Here is a 24,325-nt window from a genome sequence, read left to right as displayed (position 1 = left end):
AGGAAGTTGTCTGCTGCCATGTATTACTGGGTTCCTGCAGGACGCCAATTTGTACTTTACAATCACTTCTGCAGGTTTTCGAACTAAAACGCACAAATGGACGTCACGCGCGAGTGGCAGGTGACGTCATTTCCCCACAGCCCCGCGGTGACGTCACCGGGCGGAGATGCTCTGATGGCGGCGGCTCTGCGACGTCCCTGCGGCGGCTCGGCGCTGCTCGCCGGCGCGGCCGTCGCTGCGTCCGGCTCCGTTTTCTGGTAAGACATGAACGCCGGAGCGCTTTTAAACGAGAACAATTCGTTACGGCAATTCTGCTGAATCACAGAACAACAATATAATGAATGAAACACAAAATAAATCACATCACTTTTTTAAACGTCGAAGTAAAAAAGAACTGTGCATGTTTATGAAGATAAGATACGATACGATAAATCTTTATTGCCATGGTCACTTTTCAAGGAACAACGAAATTTAAGGTGCAGTCGGCTCAGGGAGGGGTATAGTTCAAGACAGGAATAGAATAAGACAGACTTATTAAGTAACAGCAAATTAATAGAATGTACTTGTATACGCACGTTATATACATTACATACGATTGACACGCGTAAAGAAATCAGCACGGAGGTATTTTCTGCGTGAGGGTCCTGGTCCTGTTGTCAGGTGGTAAAGGTCAGGGTCTTCACGCCGTTGTGTGGGTGTCCTTTTGTCCCCGCAGGCTCGTGACCTTTGGCCCCTGCAGACTGTACTGCCTCTTCTGCCTGAGTCTGGCGGCCAGGCTGACTTTTCAGCTGCTGAGAGGCGTGGCACGTTCCACCTCCACTGGTGCAGTATAACATTTAAGGGCGTGTTTCTGCTTGTGTACGGTACCTGGTACAGTTAATGGGATTTGGTATTAGGGGGGCCGCATTAATCCCGCAGTTAATGAATGCGGCGAGAAGGCAGAACGCCGCCACTGCGGTGTGGGTCGGATGCTTCATGTGACGTTGCTGACGCTCCCTCTTCTTGTCCTTGCAGGCGGTGGCCTGTGGCGCAGGGTGACTGGAGGGTGAGTTCAGATCGCCTCTCGGCTTCGTTTCACGACCCCGCGACCTCCACACAGATGTATGCCAGGTGGAGTCGGTGCAGCCTCCCCCCACTAGATGGCGCTGCGCCCTCTCTGTTCTCCATGAATGGAGTGGGCAGCAGCAGCTGTTGTTGGTGCAGATACGTCTAATGCCCGTTAATCCCAAGGAGCAACGTGGAAAACACGTCTCAGCACCGCAGCCGTAAAAAAAAAAAAACCTTTTGGGAAATAAGTATTTGACACATCGGCATTTTTATCAGTGTGGGGATTCCTAAGTGGGCTATTCACACAAAATGTGCACCAGATGTAGCCATCAAGCCAAATATTGAATTCTGAACATTTGAGTCATAATAAATAACGTGAAATGACACAGGGAATAAGAATTGAACACATGAAGATAACAAGGTACAAAATGGCAGGAGATCGCCTGAAGTCTGGCAGTATTGAGAGAGAAACCCCATATCAGTCCTAATAACGGCTTCTCATTACCCAGGAGGCACACGGCAAAGATCTTCATAATCATATCGCTTCATAAGCATTCTGATGGGAAAGGGTTCTAGGTGCTGAATGTTCCTGTGAGCGCTGTGCGGGCCATTATCAGGGAAAAGTACCGGGACATTATGTATTAAAACCTGCTGCCACCTACCAGAAAGAAAGAGGGTGGACATTTCAGCAAGACAATGATCCCGAACACAAGGCCAAGGAAACAAGGAAGTGGTTTCAAAGAAAGAAATTCAAGGTGGTAGGAGCCTAGTGGGTAACACACTCGCCTATGAACCAGAAGACCCAGGTTCAAACCCCACTTACTACCATCGTGTCCCTGAGCAGGACACTTAACCCTGAGTGTCTCCAGGGGGGGACTGTCCCTGTAACTACTGATTCTTAGTCTCTCTGGATAAGGGTGTATGGTAAATGCAGTAAAAGTAGTAGCTTGAATGGCCAGCCAGTCACCTGACATAAATCCCATAGAAAATGTTTGGAGAGAACTGAAGATCAAATCTTATTAAAAAAAAAAAAAAAAACCTCAAAAAGCCTTCAAGATTTGAAGACCATTTTGGATGAGTCCGAATCACTGCTCAGCTACAAGAAGATGTAATCGCCAACAAAGGCTTTTCTACAATGTACTAAATAATGTGTGTTCAATACTTATACCCTGTTTATTTATTATGGCTCAACTTGCATACTCAAATGTTCAGACACACAAGGTCCGCTCAGGAGGAAGAAGATGAGATCAAGCTCTGTAGTCACGAACCGTCCCACCTGGCCCTTTTTTAAACCGCCGGGTCGCTCTGCCTGGTATTTACGGTGGAATCGGTGTTAAACTGTCGCCTGGTTATGCATGAGCTTCTGTCACTCTGTGATGAGTAGGACGGTTTGATTGGATGAGGGAGGTGTTTTCGCAGGTTCTACGTTCTGCCATGTGTTGTTTGTTCCTGTGTTCTTGTGGCGAAAATGACGTAGCGCGCCAGCTGCTTTTAGCCGTGCGCGTGTGTGTGTAATGGATCGGATGACACGGCCCTCTGGGCTCCAGGAACTGTTTCCAACTTTCTCCTCATCGCTTCCCACTTCCCATTGGATGAGGTTCTGCAGCGACAGCCAATCAGAAGCCAACATTCTGGCCAGTGTGGGGTGTGCTGTGGAACATGGCGTGTGATTGGAGGGGACAGTGGCACGGCGGGTCTCGATCGTTTGATCTTCTTATGTCATTTCCATTACAGTCCGGTGTCATGGCCGCTCACTCTTTTAATAAAACTCGTTTTACAATGATGGACATGAAGAATCTGTCAGATAGTTGTGTTGATGATGATGATGATGAGGAGGAGGAGGAGCCTTCAGCACTTGTGCAACTCCAGTGATGGAGGTTCTAGAAACATCATGTGTATTTGTGAGATATGAAGTAAACAGTGTGTGTGTGTGTGTGTGTGTGTGTGTGTGTGAGAGGTGTCCAGTCCCCCCACCCCCTTTGTTGCGCTGCCTGTTGGAATGCCATCTGACTGGTATTTTTAGACCAGACGGGTAGAAAAACTACTGGCACGCTGAGCCACAGGGATTCATGTTCAGCCACAAAGCCTGCGAGATGCCTTCAGATGAGCCAGGGCTGAGATTAAGGTAAAGAAGGGTCTTCTGTCTCTCGGTTGAGTTGGACAGTTATTGGTACGATTTTCATCATATTGGCTACACTTAAACGAATACATTTTCTGTGTGTTGTGCATCATCATCGGTCTCATCATCATCATCATCATCACCTGGCTGTCAAAAGTCCAGTTTTGAAAACTGTAGAATGGATAATGGACAAATCGTCATCAGACCAGCTTGACTCGTTAATACAATTTTAACATTTATTAAAAAGCTACGCGTTTTTACTTAGTTAATAATTTGCGAGACTGTATTTTTATCGAATATGTAAAGGTTTGTCGCCACGTTGTATTTTTGGCCGATGCTCTGGTATATATTCTGTAGCCGCGGGGTGTACGTGCCTGGAGGCTCGTGGACAGGGATCCCGTGTCGTCCCCTCACGTGATACAGTCTGGGTCAAGTATGGTGGAATGGGGCCTGGGGTGGGGCCAGGTTCACTGGATGCTACACTTTTAATTATTAAAATGCATTAGCTGTGGATATTATCTAATTGAGCGAGAGTTGTACGTTGTGTTTTTAGTTACTGCTGTACAGGAGACAGTTTCGGCAGAAATCAGAACTATGAAGAGGTGACGTGGGACGTTGTGTGCGAGGTGGGCCGGGCTGCTTTCATTTTGCTCTATTTTTACACACTGTCTCTGGTAGGATTATCTTGGCTGCATGTACAGTACAGGCCAAAAGTTTGGACACCTTCCCATTCAACGTGTTTTCTTTATCTTCATGACCATTTACGTTGGTAGATTCTCACTGAAAGCATCAAAACTATGAATGAACACGTGTGGAGTTCTGTACTTAACAAAAAGTGGAGACCTGACCTCCACAGTCACCGGACCTGAACCCAATCCAGATGGTTTGGGGTGAGCTGGACCAACAAGTGCTAAACACCTCTGGGAACTCCTTCAAGACTGTTGGAAAAGCATTTCAGGTGATGACCTCTTGAAGCTCATCGAGAGAATGCCAAGAGTGTGCAAAGCAGGAATCAGAGCAAAGAAACTAGAATATAAAACATGTTTTCACTTATTTCACCTTTTTTTGTTAAGTACAGAACTCCACATGTGTTCATTCATAGTTTTGATGCCTTCAGTGAGAATCTACCATCGTAAATTGTCATGAAGATAATGAAGACAGATTGAATGAGAAGGTGTCCAAACTTTTGTCCTGTACTGTAGGTGGTAGTGGCCTAGTGGGTTTGACACAAAGTCCCAGGTTCAAACCCCACGTACTACCATCGTGTCCCCGAGGTTTGTGAGGTTTTAGGGAGTTGTTCCTTGTGTCCAGAAAGGGTCTAAGTATGAGGGCTGTCATCTGTAGCGGCTGTAAAGCCCACTGACACATACTGCTTATACAAAAATGAATTGTTGCTGATCTCTGCAGCAGCATGATTTTCTGGATTTTTATACGTTGTGAGGTGGAATTTGAGGTGGAATTTGTATTGGGTGTCAGAACATCCATTAACACCAACACTACTTAAAGTCTGAGACTAAAGTCTTTACACCTCACCGCTGTGCCATAAACAGGATCTTGCAACCCGGGTCACATGGGGCGCGTTGGTGGGTGAAGGTTTATTGCAGGGTCACATGGGGAGATTGACACCCCTCACCTGCCATGTGGGACTGAGCAGTCACCCTTCGGGGGTGTTTACACCACCTGGTCACCCGTGTCGCACCTACAGATGTATAGTGGGTGACAGCTGCTCCATGTCGAGCACCAACGTGTGGAAAACACGTCAGATGTCCCCATTCTGCTGGCATCTGTCACACTGCTGTCCCCTATTCCTATGAGCATTATATTAAAACACTGGCACCATGTATCACCATGGTTATTTGTTAGGTTATAATGCATTTACTCTGATAACACTGGTTCTCTTGTTCTGTTCCGGTTCTGTTGTCGTGGGAACAGAACTCACAATTTTGGTTTATTTATGCTTTTGAAATATGTGGCTTTCTGTTCATGTATTTGTTGCAATTTTAACAATTTGTGACAAAAAATCCCTAAATGTCACCTTGAGCTCCTTGGTTGTGTTAGAGAGGAACTCCAGCAGGACTCCACCCACTGACATGGCACCGCGGAGAACATATCGAGTTCTGCTGCTCCGAATCTGAAGCACTCATGGGTCCTTTACTTTTTCTCCCTTGTTTAGTTGGGACGTCATGGATCCCGACCATGAGAGCAGCTCTGAGTCGCCCTTCACAGATCCGTGGATCAGTCTGAAGATGTTCCTGGAGGAGACATCGTCTTTCAAGCAGCAGAACCCGGGAAAGGTATATGGAGGAAAAGGCCATGCGTTTTGCCGGTTTTATTCCATTCTTAGTGTATAAATGAAGGCACTATTACGTAGTTTCCTTTTTTCACTGTTCATATGCAGACGTGGGTAGTCACTTTTTGTAAAAAAAAATTTACTTATATGAGCAGGTTTACAACGGCAAACTTTGTACTTTTTACTTCAACACATAACGAATTGGAAACTCGACTCTGAACTTCGCTACGCTGGGCAACACTCAACTCGGTACTTTTATAAACCGTTTGTGTGCCTTATTTTAGCCAGACAGACGCCGCCAGTAGATCTAACACGTTTCACCGATCAGACACATGACCACACAAACCGGGGCGCCATGGCGGCACAAACTCGCCACACAGCACAGACGAGGAGTAAAAAATGTCAGATGCGACCATCTCCGGAACTAAAAGCGAAGTTTACAGTAAGAATACGGAATCCCGGTCTTTCCTCTCCACACTTTCACTGGTTTAATTTCAGCGTTTTATTGAATATTTCAATGCTGACATGTAATTGGGGTGTAGGGTGGTTGTAGGGTGGTAGTAGCCTAGTGGGTAACACACTCGCCTATGAACCAGAAGACCCGGGTTCGAATCCCACTTACTACCATTGTGTCCCTGAGCAAGACACTTAACCCTAAATTGCTCCAGGGAGACTGTCCCTGTAACTACTGATTGTAAGTCGCTCTGGATAAGGGCGTCTGATAAATGCTGTAAATGTAAATGTAAAATGTAAATGTAATTTTGTCTGAACACGTGGTGCTGTGCTACAGCGTTTCACTCGTTTCACTCGTTTGCCTGCTCCACCCACCTCTGATCATATGTAGTACTGTGAAAGTTGAGGTACTGAGAATCTGCGTGGACCTGGATGTGAGGAACGCCGTGTGCTGATCCCAGCGTGCCTCTGCCTCTCTTCTCTTCCAGTTCTGCCTGCTGGTCTGCAGCTTGTGTTCCTTCCTGGCGGTCCTCGGCCACTACGTTCCGGGAATTGTAATTTCATACGTTTTAGGTAGGCGCGGCTGCACATGAGTGAGGTGTCAGGGGTTTCGTATTCAGGACGTGCCGTAGTCAGAAATACATACTGATGATTTGCTGCCGTCTTTACGTTCATTTTGTTTTTTTATTCCATTCAGTCTTTTTCTTGTATGAATAATAAAGTCAACAATCTACGCACATTCCAGCTGTTAAAACCGTTATTAGACTTTATGAGCTCTGCCGGGTCGGATCCGGTGTCTGCCGCTCCGTCTGTACACGTTTATCATCCGGAGGTCAGTGTGGTCCTCGTTCCAGCGGCCCTGAATCCGTCTTCGTGCGTTCAGTAGGACAAATCGGGGTGACCCTATTAATGACTTCCCAGTGCGCCCCACCGTGTGTTCTAACGCTCCCTCCGCCTGCGCAGTTCTGGCCGTTTTCCTCTGGCCGCTGGTGTCGCCGACCGACCTCGGCCCGTGGGTCGAGCCGGTTCTGCAGAAGCTGGACTTTGGAGTGGGGGAGTTCCTTCAGAGGATCAAGGAGAACCACGGTACCAAGCACGAGCACACACAGATTACACACACACACACACATCACAGATCCACAACCGTCAAAACGCTGCAACCACCCTTCTGATTGCACACAGAGAAGAGGACCCTCCGGTCTCAGATGGACAGAGAAAGTCCTGAGGCAGATCTTTCATCCCTCTTCCCCAAGGTGTGGAGCAAGAAAAATGGCGCCATGTCAGGTCGTAGTCCGCGCTTGTTTTAAATGACGTGTGGTGATTGCAGCTGGACTCCGACGCGTGTAAGGAGTTGTCCGTGTCGGACACCGAGGTCACGTGGACGGACAACGGCACCTTCAACCTGTCGGAGGGCCACACGCCACAGACCGAGAACTCTGATGGTGAGACGCCGTCTGAGTTACGGACGTTCTGAGCTGATCACACATTTTTTCAGTCTTAAAGGAACTAATTAATTTATACGAAGATCAGTTACCGTATCGTATCCACTGAAAGTGAAGGTAACCGTATTTCGAGTCCTCACCGTTTCCAGGTTATAGTTTAAGATGGGGCAGGGCTCACTGCTCCCCGGGCGCCTGTCATGGTGGCCACTGTCACCAAGGGTGATGGTTAAATGCAGAGGACACGTTTCAGTGTCTCACAATGACAATCACGTAACTTTCACTTTCAAGATAGAGTGGTAGTAGCCTAGTGGGTAACACACTCACCTATGAACCAGAAGACCCAGGTTCGAACCCCACTTACTACCATTGTGTCCCTGAGCAGGACACTTAACCCTGAGTGTCTCCAGGGGGGGACTGTCCCTGTAACTACTGATTGTAAGTCGCTCTGGTTAAGGGCGTCTGGTAAATGCTGTAAATGTAAAAGTAAATGTTAAATTCATGCCATAAATTCATGTTTCTCTGCACCATATTTATATGATTGATGATATAATATGAGAACAGGACAGTTTTATGTAACGGGGACGTCCTGCATGCAGTTTAGTCTTAAGAACCAGGAGAGACGTAAAGTAACATGACCTGGAAATGACCTCTCCTCGCGATTCCCAGACCTGGACCGCCCCAGTGACCAGGAGGAGGTCTTCAGTGCCGGCCTGCCCGAGTTCCCCTCTGTGGAGAACGGCATGGGGACCAACGGCGATGAGGACGAGGACTTGAGCATCGGCCTGCCCACCGCAGCCGCCACATCGCGGTCAAAGCCCAAGCTCGGCAGAGCGGCCCTCGCGGAAGAAGCCCCGCCCACGGCGGCCCTGGAACTCGTCCAGAGGATGGCTGAGGACGCCATTGCCTCCGCCGTCACGGCGGCAGTCCAGGGGACGCTGCCTTCTCCCCCCCCTTCCTCCTCCTCCTCCTCCTCCACCTCATCTACACCCACGTCTGCTGACGCGCTGGCCCGCGCCCTGGCTGAGGACTCGGACAGCGAGGCGGAGGACTTCGAGCTGCTGGACCAGTCTGAGCTGGAGCAGCTGGAGGGAGAACTGGGCCTGAACCGGGCGGGTCAAGTGGCACCCGCCCCAAGCAGCACGCCCCCCACCGGCTTCATCTCCAAATTGCTGGGCCGCCGCTGAGCGCCCCGCCCTCCTGGACCGAGCTCATTCTTTCCATCGGCTGGGGTTCGGACCAGAGCTCATCGTCCCGGGGACAGGCTGGACAAAGTGTCCTTATGTCATTATCTCTGTCTGCGGACGAAGTCAGAATGCCGCTTTTTGGTTTAGAAGCGTCTCGTGTCAGTCCTCGTTGTTCAGAAGAATGGAGGACATTTCCAGCAGGTGGACGCCGTAGATGGCCGACTTGTTCGACCCATCAGACTCGCCGCACAGCTTGCACTCGCTATAATGTAGACGCTTTTCTTTTCTACATTTTCTATTTTTTTTTTCATTACTTAAAGAGCAACTTTTCATATTCAGTGTTTGATCTTGCATGCATGTGTTTCAGATTTGGGCTCGATACGTATCAAAAGTCACATAATATAATCACTATAATACACCAATATACATATACATACATATATATATATATATATATATACACACACACACACACACACACACACACATATATTGCCTTTTTAACCCTGTAAAAGGAATTCTCTGCATTGTGTTCTTGGGCTGGTTCTGTGGACATTACTGTTGTGGAGCCGAAGTGCATTTTCTGGGACCAGGTGGCTTTTATGGTTCGTTTTATTTCTGAAATGCTGTTGGCCTGTACGGAAACCTCAGTTGGGCTGTGACATCAGGGTTAAAGAGGTGATAAAGATTCACTCTGTAATGTAACCATGAGAAGTTCTGGGGTTTCATATTGGGGGCGTGGAACCATATGGGAATAAGTGACATTTTGTCAACCTTTACAGGAGAGCAAAAACAAAAGAGGCCGTATTTTCACCTCAGTTTGTGTTGTGTTCTCATTTTTAAATATGATTATTATTATTTATTATTATTAATATCACAAGCTTCACAAAAATACCTGACGTCCCCGCCCTGCTATCTGTGCCCTGCCGTTCCCGCCTTGCCATCCCTGCCCTCTTGTCGCCCTGCCATCCCCACCCTGTCGTCCCAGCCCTGCCGTCCCCCCATGCCGTCCCCACCCTGTCGTCCCAGCCCTGCCGTCCCCCCATGCCGTCCCCGCCATGTCGTCCCTGCCCTGCCGTCCCCTCGTGCCGTCCCCGCCATGTCGTCCCCGCCATGTCGTCCCCGCCATGTCGTCCCTGCCCTGCCGTCCCCCCATGCCGTCCCCGCCATGTCGTCCCCCCATGCCTTCCCCGCCATGTCGTCCCTGCCCTGCCGTCCCAGCCCTGCCGTCCCCCCATGCCGTCCCCGCCATGTCGTCCCTGCCCTGCCGTCCCCCCATGCCGTCCCCGCCATGTCGTCCCCCCATGCCTTCCCCGCCATGTCGTCCCTGCCCTGCCGTCCCCCCATGCCGTCCCCTCATGCCGTCCCCGCCCTGCCACCCGAGTTTAACTGAAATAAAGCATCACATCTTTCTGACTGCAGCTGGTTTGTGTTTCTTGCCAGTTTTAACTTGCCACACTGGCCACCGGTGGTACGTTCTGCAGTATAAAACATCATATGGACCATCAGTGATGGAGTGAGAGGTGTGAGGTATTCTGGGAAGGACGTAGTGTGATTTCTGGAAAAAAATCATAAAATAATTTATTGTCATAATAATATTATTCAGTGAGGCATCTTACAGAAACAGTTTTCATGCACAAATCGAGGTCCAGTACAAATGAACAATTCTGTTTCATTTTAGGAAACGAGCAGATAGAATTTATTTCAGCGTCTCCTCTAGATGGCAACACAATCCCATTTTCCATCCACAAACGTTCTCTCCAGGCTCTCAACCACTGCAGTCATGATTGAAAATGATTCTTTTTACATTGGATTTATACTCCTCTGCGCTGAGAAGGTGTGTGAGAAATCAGACCCGCCCAGACAGAAGCTACATTTCTGGAAATAATTCCAGTAGTAGGACTTTAAACCTCTAAACGGGGCAACGTGGCTCGTGTTAATGGGATGATGCGAGAGGTTATTTTCTTGGACAGACATACTGAAAGAGTACGAAAGGAAGGTGTCCAATGTGCGGCATTTAGAGTAAAGTTGGGATTTAACATGTTACAGGGGTCATGTGGAAAAATGGAGAAAGCTGCAATGGTGTCCGTAGTGCGAACAAAGTGCAAGATCTATATCAAATATTATACTCATTTACATTTACGTTTTACATTTACTTGGCAGACGGCCGTATCCAGAGCGACTTACATCGTGCTTCCATGTCACCATGGATGAAGTGATCAGTTCTGGTTCACTAGGACCCCCAACTATGAATACAATCATTTTATTCACTCTGTTCTAGTTTCTATACAGAAGTCAGACAAGAAGAAGGTTACAAGTTCATCTAAATCTTCTCTAAAGAGGAAGTTAATATTCGTTACTTAACTAAACATAGACAGCGGTAAAGAAAAGTTGGAGTTAAAAAACGTAAAATAACTGAATTATGGACCATACAGGCCTGCTATGAAACTGGCGGACACAGGAATCAGATTCGTGCCCATCAGTCCAGTCCAGTCTCCAGCAGAACACTGTCCAGAAGGTCACTTCCTCCATGGTCCAGTTCATGTAACACCTTCCTACCAGAACCTGCATGAACTGTCAGCCAGAGAAGCCCTGGATCAGACGGCACCTCAAGCTTTGGAGAAGATATGAGTCAGTTGTCCAACTGTCAGTGGTAAAATGTCCATAAATCCCACCCACTGCCAGCGGTCATACTGAAATGCACACATGTACGAAACTTTCTGTAAAGAAAAATATAAAAATCCACGTGCAGTCGTGTGGATTTAGTGACGTTTTATAAAAGAACCTTCTTTGTGGGTCTGGTACCGATGGTAGTAGCCCGGTGAGTAACACACTCGCCTATGAACCAGAAGACCCAGGTTCAAACCCCACTTACTACCATCATGTCCCTGAGCAAGACACTTAACCCTGAGTGTCTCCTGGGGGACTGTCCCTGTAACTACTAATTGTAAATTGCTCTGGATAAGGGCGTCTGGTAAATGCTGTAAATGTAAATGTTTGTGGATCAGTGTGACGAATGCTGAAAGATGATTGGACGTGACATTCTGAGGCTCGTTTGGAGCCGTCGGCCTGGAGTTGCTGCGCGAGGAGGACTTTACCGCATCTTGGACCAATTAGAGTCGGCGTTTCACAATGGCCTCTGGTGGCCCTTTAACTTTTGTTGGTTCTGGAACAGCAGGACGCCTGCAACATGTGTCCCAGGGCAAGGATCACGTCCAACATGGCTGTTCACCATCTGCCATGCAGATTCGAGGCAGACCTTCTCAGCAGGAGGAGTCCCGTTTGCTTTGGCTTGTTTTCTCTTCCATCATGCGTGGTTCCTCAGATCTTTTATGCCTTCCTTGCTCCTGCTTGATCAATATGAAATTAGCGTTCACATTCTTCCTGAGACAATGCCTCGTAAATTAGCCTGCACTGTAAATTCTGGGGATTTATGCAACTTCTGCCCCAAAAATGGGCAGTGCATCCTATTACATTTCTGCATTTCTCTTCCAAATGCACACTGCTCCTTGTTTCTGTGTCAGATTATTGTGCTGCCTTTGTGCTCCAGGATGAAAGAAAGTTTTTTTTTTTTTACTAGCGTCTTCCTGGAAAATATTCTGCTCTAGATACCTGCTGACACTGTTAAGATGTAAAATCTCCCGAATATTTCCTGATAGGTCAGTCACTTACACCACTAGATATTCGTGGAAGTGTGTACATATGAAAACTCACAATTACATACTTGTTTTTCATTATATTATTTCATTATATTATGCATACATTATATATTTAAAACTGTTCTAATACACACACACACACACACACACACACACGTGTTACATTATGCAGGATATTACAATTATATATGACCGACCACATACTCAATTATGTAATTATACCCAACCTTCCATTCTCATTGGCTGAGAGTAAATGAATAACTGTTGAATAATTGGAATAAATATATTGGTCATTTTAATACTGCACGTGGGCCTTTGAAAACCAACCTGGTAAAAATTCATTAGGCAGGAAGGGCAGAGGCGCTTTTTACACCTCGGGTTTGACCCTCTGACCTGTTACTCTTTGTGATTTTTACATTACAAGATGATATTACCGCGCACAGGAGAAGGACAAACTGGGCAGAACGTTTTTCAGAGCTGCTAGAAAATGATCTTTTACTCCAGGTGGTGCGGAGCTGCGAGAATTGTAAGAATTCCTGCCTGTGACATGCTGAAATTACGAGGCTCCACCACGTTCACCTCCAACCACTTCCACGCCGGATTGCAGGTTTTTGCTCACTGCTGAACACCTGTTTGGACATTTTTCAGCATAGTTATGTGACCGTGATTATATATTCAGGCTCAGGGCCTGTCCGATCCGGTCGTGCATCATCAGGAAATCAACTCTGACCGACCGCAGGGCGTTATGGTCCGAAAGAGTGTGTGTGTGTGTGTGTGTGTGAGGTTTCTGCCCACTGGTGTGCTGAATTTATTATAAATATATACATTATATTATGTTGTACAGCTTATTTGCAGTTTTATTACATCATCTAATTTTGACAGGTTCTGTAGTCATGTATTGACTGTTAAATTCATATATATTATTTAGAAATGATTAGAAATGTCAGCGTTGTATTTCTATTTCTTTTTATTTTTTTATTCAGTGTTGTCTTTTTGTTGTTTAGATGTAAAAGTTGTAAATTTATCAGCGTTAAACAAACCAGAATAAAGACCCAGATTCAAACCCCACTTACTACCATCGTGTCCCTGCGCAAGACACTTAACCCTGAGTGTCTCCAGGGGGGGACTGTCCCTGTAACTACTGACTGTAAGACGCTCTGGATAAGGGCGTCTGGTAAATGCTGTAAATGTAAAAGTAACACTACTCTGGTAAGTGAAGCTTTTATTGTCGTCCCATCCATATACACGGTACACAGTGAGATGAAATATCATCCTATCATGATCCAGGGTGGTAGTAGCCTAGTGGGTTAACACACTCGCCTATGAACCAGAAGACCCAGGTTCAAACCCCACTCACTACCATCGTGTCCCTGAGCAAGACACTTAACCCTGAGTGTCTCCAGGGGGGGACTGTCCCTGTAACTACTGGTTGTAAGTCGCTCTGGATAAGGGCGTCTGGTAAATGCTGTAAATGTAAATGTAATCCTGGAGGACGATATTTCCTCTTCAGGTTTGTAGGCCACTGGGCTTCTGTCAGAAACAGAGAAGAACAGTCGAGAGGTGAAAGGAGAAGAGCCCGGGGACGGACGATGTGCTGTGACAGGTCCAGGGTCCTGGCTGCAGAAACCGGTGATTTACTCGTGCTCGGGTTTTACCAGGCCTGCTGCCGTATGTCAGTTTTACGGCCTCCTTCTCTCCGACTTAACAAGCACCACGTTCCCCCGGCCCCAAATTCCAGGCCCGGGGCCAAGACTGGCGTCGATAATGGCCCGTTAATCAAAGCTCCAAGCCGTGATTTTATGATGATTTCTGCTCCTCATCAAGCCCACGAACCCTCTGGTTCTCCTCCACCAAGTACAGTCTTGCTGCCGAGGGTTCCTAATTACAGGACCCCCTATTGGTCGGTGAGATGTTCTCGTGGAGCCAATCGCCACAGAGAAAACAGCGGAAATCCTGACGTGTGTTTAACGACCTAGGGTTCGCTTAAAAAAGAAGCGGTCCCCCGGCACCCGGCCAGCAAGGTCCCCGGCCCAGAGCTGAACGGAGATCAGAGGAAGGTGAGTCCCGCCGGAGTCCATCACCTCGCGGTTGCATCAGATGTGTTGTTTATTCTGATATCAGGATGGTAGTAGCCTAGTGGGTTGCCCATGAACCAGAAGACCCAGGTTCAAACCCCACTTACTACCATTGTGTCCCTGAGCAGGACACTTAACCCTGAGTGTCTCCAGGGGGGGACTGTCCCTGTAACTACTGATTGTAAGTTGCTCTGGATAAGGGCGTCTGGTAAATACTGTAAATGTAAATATCAGCTGCTGCATTTTTTCGTCCTCAGGCGTTGCATAAAAATGTCCGGAGCCGCAGGACTCCGCCTCTTCGGCATGTTCGCCGGGCTGCTGCTCGCCGTCGTTCTGCTGCCGGGTAAGAGGTCTGCCACGACACCAGACACCACGACCACACACGCTCTCACGAGAGCCGACCTGGAAAAGTGTCCCCGACCGGGCGGTCAGAGGACTCGACTAGCGTGATGCAACGGGGTGAAGCCAGAGAACCAGACTCACACCTCACTGCAGCATGCAGCATGCAACATGCAGCATGCAGCATGCAACATGAGAGATTATCAATTATGGCGGCAAATTATAATCTAGCAGCATTTTTCAAGAATTGCTAAAAAAAACGTCCCTGGCAAAGTCCGTGTGAAGAAACCATCTGAACGTGTACGTTTGTGCATTTTATTCACGGCAGATTAAAGCGCTGCGGGGGACCGGCTGACGACGCTTTTCCCTCTGGCCATTAGTGTCGGAAGCGCTTTTATTTTACCGCACTGTGGTAATGAGGGAACCTCGGGCTCTCGCTGCCTCTGCTCGTTGTCGTTTAATGGGTGACACCTCCACATGTCCCCTGGAGCCAGCGTCCCCCGCTGGGCGCCTTTAAACTGAAGTGAACGCCCGCTGCTCACATTTCTCCTTGCTTGACTGGCATCGCAGCTGCCGCTTGACGGTTCCGTGTTCCTAATTTCCCTCGTTTGACACACAGACCTTCTGTGGGCCGGACCAGTGGGGCTTCCTGAGATGCAAGACGGTAAGGCAGTTGCTGAGTGGCGACCAGTGTTGGGGTTGTCCCTCTTCTGTGTGCGGGACGTTCCCTCTTTGTATGTCTTCTACTTGTATGAGTCCTGAGACCTTGAAGGATTCCTTGTGTTGTCAGGACATGAGTTAGCACCGGGCCAGAGACCATGCTTAGTGTTTGTCCCCAGAAGACAGACATTCCTCCTGTTGGTCTCAGGCTCTTTCCCTAATCTCCTAGCAAATTTGAGCTGAGCACAACAGCTCAGAAGCTCCTGGGCCAGTCTGAGACCAATCATCTCAGCAATAGATTACAGTCCACTTCCACAGTGGTGGGGGGGCAGTGGTGGCCAAGCGGTGAAGGAAGCGGCCCCGTAGTCAGAAGGTTGCCGGTTCGAATCCCGATCAGCCGAGGTGCCACCGTCCCCACACACTGCTCACCAAGGGTGATGGGTTAAATGCAGAGGACACATTTCACTGTGTGCACCGTATGCTGTGCTGCTGTGTATCACAAGTGACAATCACTTCACTTTATTTTTATTAATCATTAGTACATCCATACAGCAGTGATTCGTATAAATATATGGTAAAGACTATGGAACGTGACATGAAAGACAAGATGCCTTCATCACAGAAGCAGCCGCAGGGGAGAAGACGGAGGAGACAGACGCCCCGAGGAAGGTCGGCCGCAGCAGGAGGAACGTTGGCTACTACAGACGCCTGCCCGATTTCTGGAGCTGGTACAAGTATTTTGTAGAGACGCACAACCAGGAAGGAGTAAGTCCGCACGCAGCCAACGTCCAGGGTTCTGTTGCATGAACTTCGTGGATTTCTTGACTTTGTGTGTGATCGTAGGTGGAGGATCTGGATCGCTTGTACATGGCTTACCTGCAGAACAAGCACAGGAGTGAGGAGAAGCCCGACTTCAACCACTACCTCACCCACCTCAGCGAGGTCTACCGGGCCTGCGCCAAGTCCGACGACCCCGACTGCGTCGCAGAATCCACCAGCAAACCTCAGGCTAAAATCGTCATGCCTGTCCAGATACGAGACGCTCGCCTCCTGACGTGTAACCCCTACCTCGACCCCTACTGCCTCTTCCCAAGGCCCCCCAAGGCCCCGGAGGAGGAGCCGGCCGCCGCCCCTGCCAAGGTTCCCGCCCCCATCCTGAACTCCTTTCTCCCGCTGCCCCTGAGGACGCCTGTGGTCCCGTTCTACGCCCCCGTGGTGGAGCCCTTCCTCTCAGCCGAGCAGAGGGCGGAGCTTCTGCGAATCTGCAGCCCCTCTGACGTAGAGTGCTTGCAGTACCACTTGCGCGCGGCGTACGGCTACAAGCCCATCGGCCCCGTCCCCTCCTACGGCAGCCTCGGCTGTGACCCCAGCAAGGACCCCTACTGCTGGCCGAGACTGGTGCAGAGGGCTCCGTCCGGTCTGTACCACCTCTACCCAACCTGCGATCCTGATTACGACCCCTTCTGCGTGGCTCCGCCCGCTGCCCTGGCCGCCGCCGACAGCCAGGACGCCCCCAAGGGGCAGCACTGCAACCCGCTGTTCGACGAAGGCTGCAACCCCCTCAGCGCCACCAGGCTGGCCGGGCTCAGCAAGCCTGTGGTCGAGTTCACCCCCAAGGACGAGCCCGCCGCGCCGAGCCTCTCCTGTGACCCCCGGTTTGACCCCTCCTGCATCCTGGCGGCCGCGGCTGCCCTGAGGAGACCGCCGCCGCCCCTGCCTCAGTTCCAGACCCGCCATCGCCTGGGCATCCGGGGCCGGACCAAGGACGGCCACGACTGCTACGTGTTTTACGACAAGGACTGCGTCCCTCTGGAGGCCCAGGACGAGCGGCCAGAGTCCCCGAAAGCGGACTGTCACCCCTTCGACCCCAGCTGTGGGAGGTTCGCGCCGCGGCCGGCCGCCGCGGGCGGAGCCGCCGCGACCGGGATTATCGAGCCCCACCCGGACTGCGACCCGGAGATAGATTATAACTGCCGTCTGCGCCTGGCGGAGCCGGCCTCCAACCACGGTGACGCCGGCGCTGCAGACGCAGCTCCACAGTACGCCAGCCCTCCATTTCAAGATGTTCTGAGAAGATACCTGGGCCACAACAAGAAGTAGCCAACTGCAAATGGACAAAAAGAGATTCGTTTAGTGACAGTTCTGTAGTTATTACATATTATGCTTGTATCAACTGACGTATTCTAAATTAGATTTGATTAGTTTTGCTTTTTTTTTCCCTTTGATGTACATTGTTGGTTTTTATGTTCCGTTTTGCTGTTGTAGAATTGTAGCTTTGGCTGAAACTGCATTTATCGATTATGTTTTTTATTGTCAATTCATAATAAATTAATAAAACGAGACAAGTTTACAGTTGTTGGAAATGAAGTAATCACTCAAATCACACTCATCGTCACCAAACAATTCAACAATTCATATATTTATATGAAACACTGGTTGTCCCCTACGCCCCCTGAAAACAATGAAATGAAAATCCTCCCTTATTACGATGAAACCAAATCAATTTTGACTAAACCATCTTTTAGGTGTCATTTTTTTTTAAATCTACATATCTGCTGTTCAAGGCTACTGTTGCATTTGCACATGCTTTTCTCTGGTGTACTGCAGCTTTTTTAGATGAGAATCGCAGTTATTGTTGCCACCAGTGCACATACACACAGGACATCCTATGTCAACCAGTGATGCAGTGCTTGAAAGGTCCTTTGAGGAGGTTGTGGTTTGGTAATATCAGATAAGGATGCAATACCCTTTCATGGTGAGCATAATTCCGAGCCCACAATGTATAGGCAGTTACGTAATCTGAACTCGGTGTGGGGATGACGAGATTGTCTGCAGTGCCACGCCCTACGAGAATCCGCTTGTATTAAACCTCGGTTGGCTCACGGGTCCCCTGGATATAAAATATGTCCGAGAGATTTGCAGGCTCAGCAGCAGAGAAGCTGAAGAAAATGCTCATTCTTCAAACCTGGACAGTAATGTCTTCATTTAATAAGTGAAGTGATTGTCACATGTGATACACAGCAGCACAGCACACGGTGCACACAGTCAAATTTGTCCTCTGCATTTATCCCATCACCCTGAGTGAGCAGTGGGCGGCCATGACAGGTGCCCGGGGAGCAGTGTGTGGGGACGGTGCTTTGCTCAGTGGCACCTCAGTGGTACCTTGGCGGATCGGGATTCGAACCGGCAACCTTCTGATTACGGGGCCGCTTCCTTAACCGCTAGGCCACCACTGCCCCCATTTAGAGAGTCGGTTGACTCCCCCGAGTCCCCATTTTAAAATATATATACGTGCATGCATTATAACATGTGGGAGCTCCTCCTGCTCATCGTGTCATGTGGAAAACCCTGGAAATGTTATGTCGGAATGACGCTACTGTACCACCACAACACTGCTCTACAACCTCGGATACCTCGTTTAATGGTCCGGTCTCTGTCGAGAACGACATGACACGTTTTCTGGCGACTCTGTTCACCGGTGGCCTGTTCACTGGCCTGGGATCAGCTCGGCAATGGTCGTCTGCTGATTGTGAGCGTGTGAGCGATGCCAGCGAGGGGCGTCCAGTCCTTGGGCTTTACTTTACTTTACTTTATTTAGCAGACGCTTTTATCCAAAGCGACTTACAAGAGGCTTTAGTCAGCATTAAAAGTGGTTTGTGCTGACTTCACCTCGCCGCGCCCTTAATGCCCCCGGAGAGCAGCAGAATATCATTAGCTTGATCAAAATAGGCTATGAATGGTAATGAGGGCAAATATATCCTCTGAATAAGCGAACCCAAATTAACCGGGTATACATTCATTAGTTCGGAAGTGGCGGCGCCGCGGCGGCACGGTTCCATACGCTTTCATTAGAACGGTGAAAAGGGGGAGGAGTCCATTTACAGCATTTATCAGACGCCCTTATCCAGAGCGACTTACAATCAGTAGTTAGAGGGACAGTCCCCCTGGAGCAACTTAAGGTTAAGTGTCTTGCTCAGGGACACAATGGTAGTAAGCGGGATTTGAACCTGGGTCTTCTGGTTCATAGGCGAGTGTGTTACCCACTAGGCTACTACCACCCTTCGGGAACGAAGCCTTCAAATGTTAGGTTGAGAAACCCATACGTATTATGTCCCGTTATCCATCATTACTCCACACTGTCTGGTGCTGGACAGGTTTCATCGGTAGAGAAACGCTGTGAAAACGTCTCTATGATTTTTTTTTCATTTACATTTACATTTACAAGACTCAGATACTGTACATTCCATCATCAAAACTCCGCCCAATTCCTCCTGGTTCTGAACGGGTGAGTAGTGGCCTCCATCAGTCACTTCTGAACCAGACGACCACAAAGTCCCAGGTTCAAACCCCACATACTGCCATTGTGTCTCCAGGGGTGTGTAGGTCCTTCACGAAGATCTGAAGAATGAATCTGGCAGCAAGGTAGGTGAGATTCTGACTGGCCGTCTTCAGAAGATCCTTCTGTGAAGTGAAGTGATTGTCACATGTGATACACAGCAGCACAGCACACGGTGCACACAGTGAAATTTGACCTCTGCATTTAACCCATCACCCTGACTGAGCAGTGGGCGGCCATGACAGGCGCCCGGGGAGCAGTGTGTGGGGACGGTGCTTTGCTCAGTGGCACCTCAGTGGCACCTTGGCAGATCAGGATTCGAACCAGCAACCTTCTGATTACGGGGCCGCTTCCTTAACCACTAGGCCACCACTGCCCCCATCAGGACAAAGGGATTTTAATACAACGGAAAAGGCACAATGGTCCTGGACCGCCCGGAGACCGCTTACCTGACTGCAGGGAGGTGGCATCTGCCCCTTCTCGTCTCTGCTGGATGCTCCACAGGCTCCTCGCTTGTAATCACTGGAGGACGGCTTCTTGGTGGCTGGCTGGTGAGTCGGTTCTGGCCGACAGGTGGTGGTGGTGGAGGTGTGGTGGATGGTGGTAGCTTGGACAGGTAGCGGTCCCGCTGGGGAACGTCCCTGCAGAGGGATGTTGAGTCCGAGACCGGAGCTGAAGACGTGAGTTCCCCATGAGGCAGGATCAGCAGTGTTGCCCTCTTCCACCAGCTGACCTCCGCACAGCCTTCTTCCTTTTCCTCGTCATCGTCCTCACTCTTGTCATCCCCTCCAGCCACCAGGAAGTGGGGGCCGCATGGGCCAAACCCCCATCACTCATCGTTGTTCCTCCCACTGGATCTGGGCGCGGTTGAGGATGGCGCAGGGTTACTTGCTGTTGGGGGATCCGTGTCACCCACCCACGCCTCCGAGCTGGTCTCGTCCTCCAACCTACTTGCCCACTGGTCGTCCCGCTCGCCTGTGTTGCGGATCATGTCGAGAAGTGAAGTTATTTATCCTCTGCAATTAAGTGTGCAGTGTGTGGGGACGGTGCTTTTCTCAATGGCACCTTGGTGGATCGGGATTCGAACCTGAAACCTTCTGATTACGGGGGCGCTTCCTTAACCGCTAGGCCACCACTGCCCCATAAGCGTAAAGTAACTCTAAAGGCGTGTGGCGCGAGGCCAGGAACTGAAACTAAAACCCCAAACAAGGTCCATATTAATGCATTAATATGAAATTAATATGAAAATCATGGACGGCAGCCGTCAGGCTGATCAGAGAGAGGTGCGCTTGTTGGATCATTAAAATCTTGTCGGGAGGGACAGGTCAAGAGGGGGGGGGGGTGAAAGCTTCTTGAGGTTGTCTGTCCATCGGAGGCAGCAGAATGTCAGGAGAAGAACTCAGCCAGGGCCTTTTCATCTACTGTAAGAACCGAGCAGTGCAGCTTCATCATAAGGAGCTTCAGAAGTGAACGAGTGGAGAATGTCCTTCAGTCTTGTTCGGTCCTCTAGTGTCCTGCTCTAGATGTTTCTGCAGGCCCTCTTCCTGGCAGGACGGGGAATGCTCAGAGTGAACGATTCTTTTATTTGTTCTTCCACCTGTTTGTTTCTGCTGATGCTCAGCGACGTGTTGGAAGAATCTTCACTGCGTAAGTGGTCCCTGAGGGACTCGATCGTGAGTGGAGAGATTTCTCCATGTCTTCTACCCCACGTCTTCTTCACAGCGCCGCCGGATATACATTATGGATCAGCATGTGTGTGTGTGTGTGTCGCTCAGAGGTCATGTTTGGAAGTTTTAAGTTTTGATGGTGTTGTGTGGATTTTCTTTTATTCATAAAGGAGGGGACGGGAGGAGGATTTCAAATTCTGCAGCTCCTTGTGCATGTGGACCATGAGACTCCATCTGATCTGGTCTGAGGTCCTGAGCCTGTAGGTCGTGGTGGGAATCTCCACTGGAAGAGGTGCTCTCCTGCCCTGATGCCACATTCTAATCAGAGAAGATTTAGGAGACCTCTGAAGATCAAATGAAGAGGAAGAGTGTGAGAATATTTTATACCAACCACAGCAGGGCAACACCCTGCAGAAATTATCTTCATCATCACTATTTGTATATTTGTGCCCTTCTAGGTGCTCACAGTGAAAGAGTTTTTTTCAGTTTATAAGAAGACCATAACACTAAATCACAAGCAGGCCAGAGGCAGCAAGCATGATGGTGGAGTAGAAGTTTAACTCGGGATTCTGACTGTTCATCTGCAGAAAGTCCTTCTGCTGTTAACAGCGGGACTTCTTCTCCTGAGGATCTGTAGCTCCAAACTCCAGTTGTCATTTAAAGGGGTTCAGTAGAGTGATCTGGCATAAAGTGAAGGGGTCTGAGGGACGGGCCAGAAGGAGCTCTGGCCCACACTACATTCTTCTCCCCAGCAGGCCAGCTGTTTACAGCCCTGAGCATCATAAGTGCTTCCATGGCTGTGGACCAGCACCTTGTGAAAAAACGATCTGAAGACAGGTGTGTAGATGATGCCCCTCGTGCCTCACAGCATTTAATCTCTGGTGTCTGTTCCAGCAGCAGAGTTACGGACAGGCGGTCTATTATGAAGACTCAGATCTGACGGTGACACGAGAGCAGCAGTACAATTCCTGAAAATCATGCAGATCTTCGGCAATACTTTTTCCCCGGGCGCCTGTCCCCGGGCGCGGTGATGAGTTAAATGCAGAGGACAAATTTCACTGTGTGCATCGTGTGCTGTGCTGCTGTGTATCACATGTGACAAGCACTTCACTTTAAAGAAGGAACCTCCCGTGTGAAGGTCAGGAGGAGAAGAGGCTAAATATTTATCTGAAGAGTGGCGGTAATTGACTGAGACGCACTGTCTGCATTCCCCTTAATTTGGGATGAAAGGTCTTCTTGTTTCCATCTTATGATAATTGAGTTGGGGGTAAAAGAATAATAATTCCAGCGCGCAGCTCGCCAGCACGATTAAAAAGTATCAAAATGCATAATGAGCTGTTGGGTTGGCGGCGGAAATCTCCAGGCCGCCTCTTTAGCATTCAAAGCAAACAATTTGACATTTGAAATGCATTAATGACTCCTCGCCCTGTATTGTTATTGTGTAATCAAGGCTTTGGATTGCCACTCCCAGATGAATATGTATGTCTGCATTACCAGAAATATTGCTTTTCAAAAAAGATGGAACGTAATTAATGAGGCACATACATAAATGCAAATGGACCTAAATCAGTGCTGTATGCTGTATGGTTTCCACTGGCCGTTTGAACAAATGGGTGTAGGATTCAGTTCAGAAAGGAAACGTTTAACCCTCCAGCTTTAAAATGACACACTCACCTATGAACCAGAAGACCCAGGTTCAAACCCCACTTACTACCATCATGTCCCTGAGCAAGACACTTAACCCTGAGTGTCTCCAGGGGGGGGCTGTCCCTGTAACTACTGATTGTAAGTCAGTCTGGATAAGGGTGTCTGGTAAATGCTGTTTAAGTATCATTGATGTGTAGTGCGTAGTTCCAGACTTTACAGTGATAAAGACAAGAACAGACTACACACATACATCAGCGGCTCCGATTCCAGGTTAAATATCATCTAATTGTACGAAATTGTTTGATCTGATTGGCCCCCTACTGCTCTCTCGGCGGCGTTCTGCAGCGTCTGGCAACACGTTGTTACTATCCCTCGCCAGAAATGACAGCGGATTCAACATCGCCGACTCTGTGTCAGCATTTGTCACCAGAAAAAGACAATTTCCTGTAAAAAAAGGGCCATAAAAAGACACACACACACACACACACACACACACACACACAGAGAGAACAAGTACAGAACACACTCATTTCCTGTCACAAACAAACACACACACAACGAATAGGAAAGCTGAAGCAGGTAAACAATTTGTGCCCTAACTGTTCCTTTCCAGGCTAATTTGAAGTGATTTGCACAAATCACACTTTCCTGAATCTTTTGTGAGATGAAATTACTTAACTTTCCCCTGAATGCCAGTTTCCGTGGTAACTGGTTGGAATCTGGCGGATTGGAGAGAAACGAATAAAAGGGCAGACTGAGAGACGGGACCCGAACAGAAGGGCCTGAATGCGTGTCAGCCTTCATGTTCCTCCGACGCTGCTCAGACATTGCATAGACGTTGCATAGACATTGCATAGACGTTGCATAGACGTTGCATAGACGTTGCTTAGACGTTGTTCGGATAAATATTGTCTCCTCTTCTCACTCTTCACAGCAGTCTCCAGTTAAAACACCGCGAGCGTTGTACGTTCTGAGAATGCATGAAAATACAGTGAAAGTGTGTGTAAGATGTGAAGGGGACTGATGGAGTTTGGTATCTTGCATAATGTGAATGTTTAGATTTTAATATATCAGGATCATTATAAATACTGCAGGACAAGAAGAAACCTTATAACGTAACCTGGAATTTTTTTAGATTCCTGTCTAATAATTTTATAGAAATTGTGCAGCAGAGCTGACAAACATCAGCTGCCGAGATTTCATCGGAATCCACTGCCAAATGATTGACAGGTAGACCCAGCAGAGGACACGCCCCCAGCGCTTCACGGCAGATTTACATTTACAGCAGCATTTATAAGACGTCCTTAGGGTCTTATTATCAGTAGTTACAGGGACAGTCCCCCCTGGAGACACTCAGGGTTAAGTGTCCTGCTCAGGGACGCGATGGTAGTAAGTGGGGTTTGAACC

At 48.7% G+C, this 24,325-nt stretch overlaps 2 protein-coding genes and 1 long non-coding RNA gene across 4 annotated transcripts; all 3 read left to right on the top strand.

Annotated features, from left to right (window-relative positions):
- Window positions 1-78: 78 nt before the first annotated feature.
- On the top strand, window positions 79-9,622 carry retreg1 (reticulophagy regulator 1). Of its 2 annotated transcripts, XM_028977172.1 has the most exons (9): window positions 79-257; window positions 716-822; window positions 1,015-1,045; window positions 5,340-5,460; window positions 6,398-6,482; window positions 6,873-6,995; window positions 7,092-7,162; window positions 7,237-7,351; window positions 8,018-9,622. In XM_028977172.1, the coding sequence occupies exons 1-9, from the start codon at window positions 97-99 to the stop codon at window positions 8,533-8,535; spliced, it is 1,332 nt and encodes a 443-aa protein (XP_028833005.1). In that variant the 5' UTR covers window positions 79-96; the 3' UTR covers window positions 8,536-9,622. The 2 variants fall into 2 exon arrangements, with proteins under 2 accessions (XP_028833005.1, XP_028833006.1); XM_028977173.1 differs by lacking the exons at window positions 79-257; window positions 716-822; window positions 1,015-1,045 and adding an exon at window positions 2,535-3,172.
- A 4,913-nt stretch (window positions 9,623-14,535) lies between these two features.
- On the top strand, window positions 14,536-15,980 carry LOC114789113 (uncharacterized). The gene is made up of 3 exons (XR_003749620.1): window positions 14,536-14,612; window positions 15,228-15,272; window positions 15,891-15,980. It is a non-coding gene; the product is annotated as an uncharacterized LOC114789113 (long non-coding RNA).
- A 91-nt stretch (window positions 15,981-16,071) lies between these two features.
- On the top strand, window positions 16,072-17,368 carry and2 (actinodin2). Its single transcript, XM_028975586.1, has 2 exons — window positions 16,072-16,080; window positions 16,112-17,368. The coding sequence occupies exons 1-2, from the start codon at window positions 16,072-16,074 to the stop codon at window positions 17,366-17,368; spliced, it is 1,266 nt and encodes a 421-aa protein (XP_028831419.1).
- The last annotated feature ends 6,957 nt before the right edge of the window (window positions 17,369-24,325 follow it).

Source organism: Denticeps clupeoides, chromosome 4 (genome assembly GCF_900700375.1).
Source record: "Denticeps clupeoides chromosome 4, fDenClu1.1, whole genome shotgun sequence".
NCBI classification, from domain to species: domain Eukaryota; kingdom Metazoa; phylum Chordata; class Actinopteri; order Clupeiformes; family Denticipitidae; genus Denticeps; species Denticeps clupeoides.
Note: the sequence above shows the minus strand (reverse complement) of the source record. Positions and strands in the feature narration are given on the sequence as shown.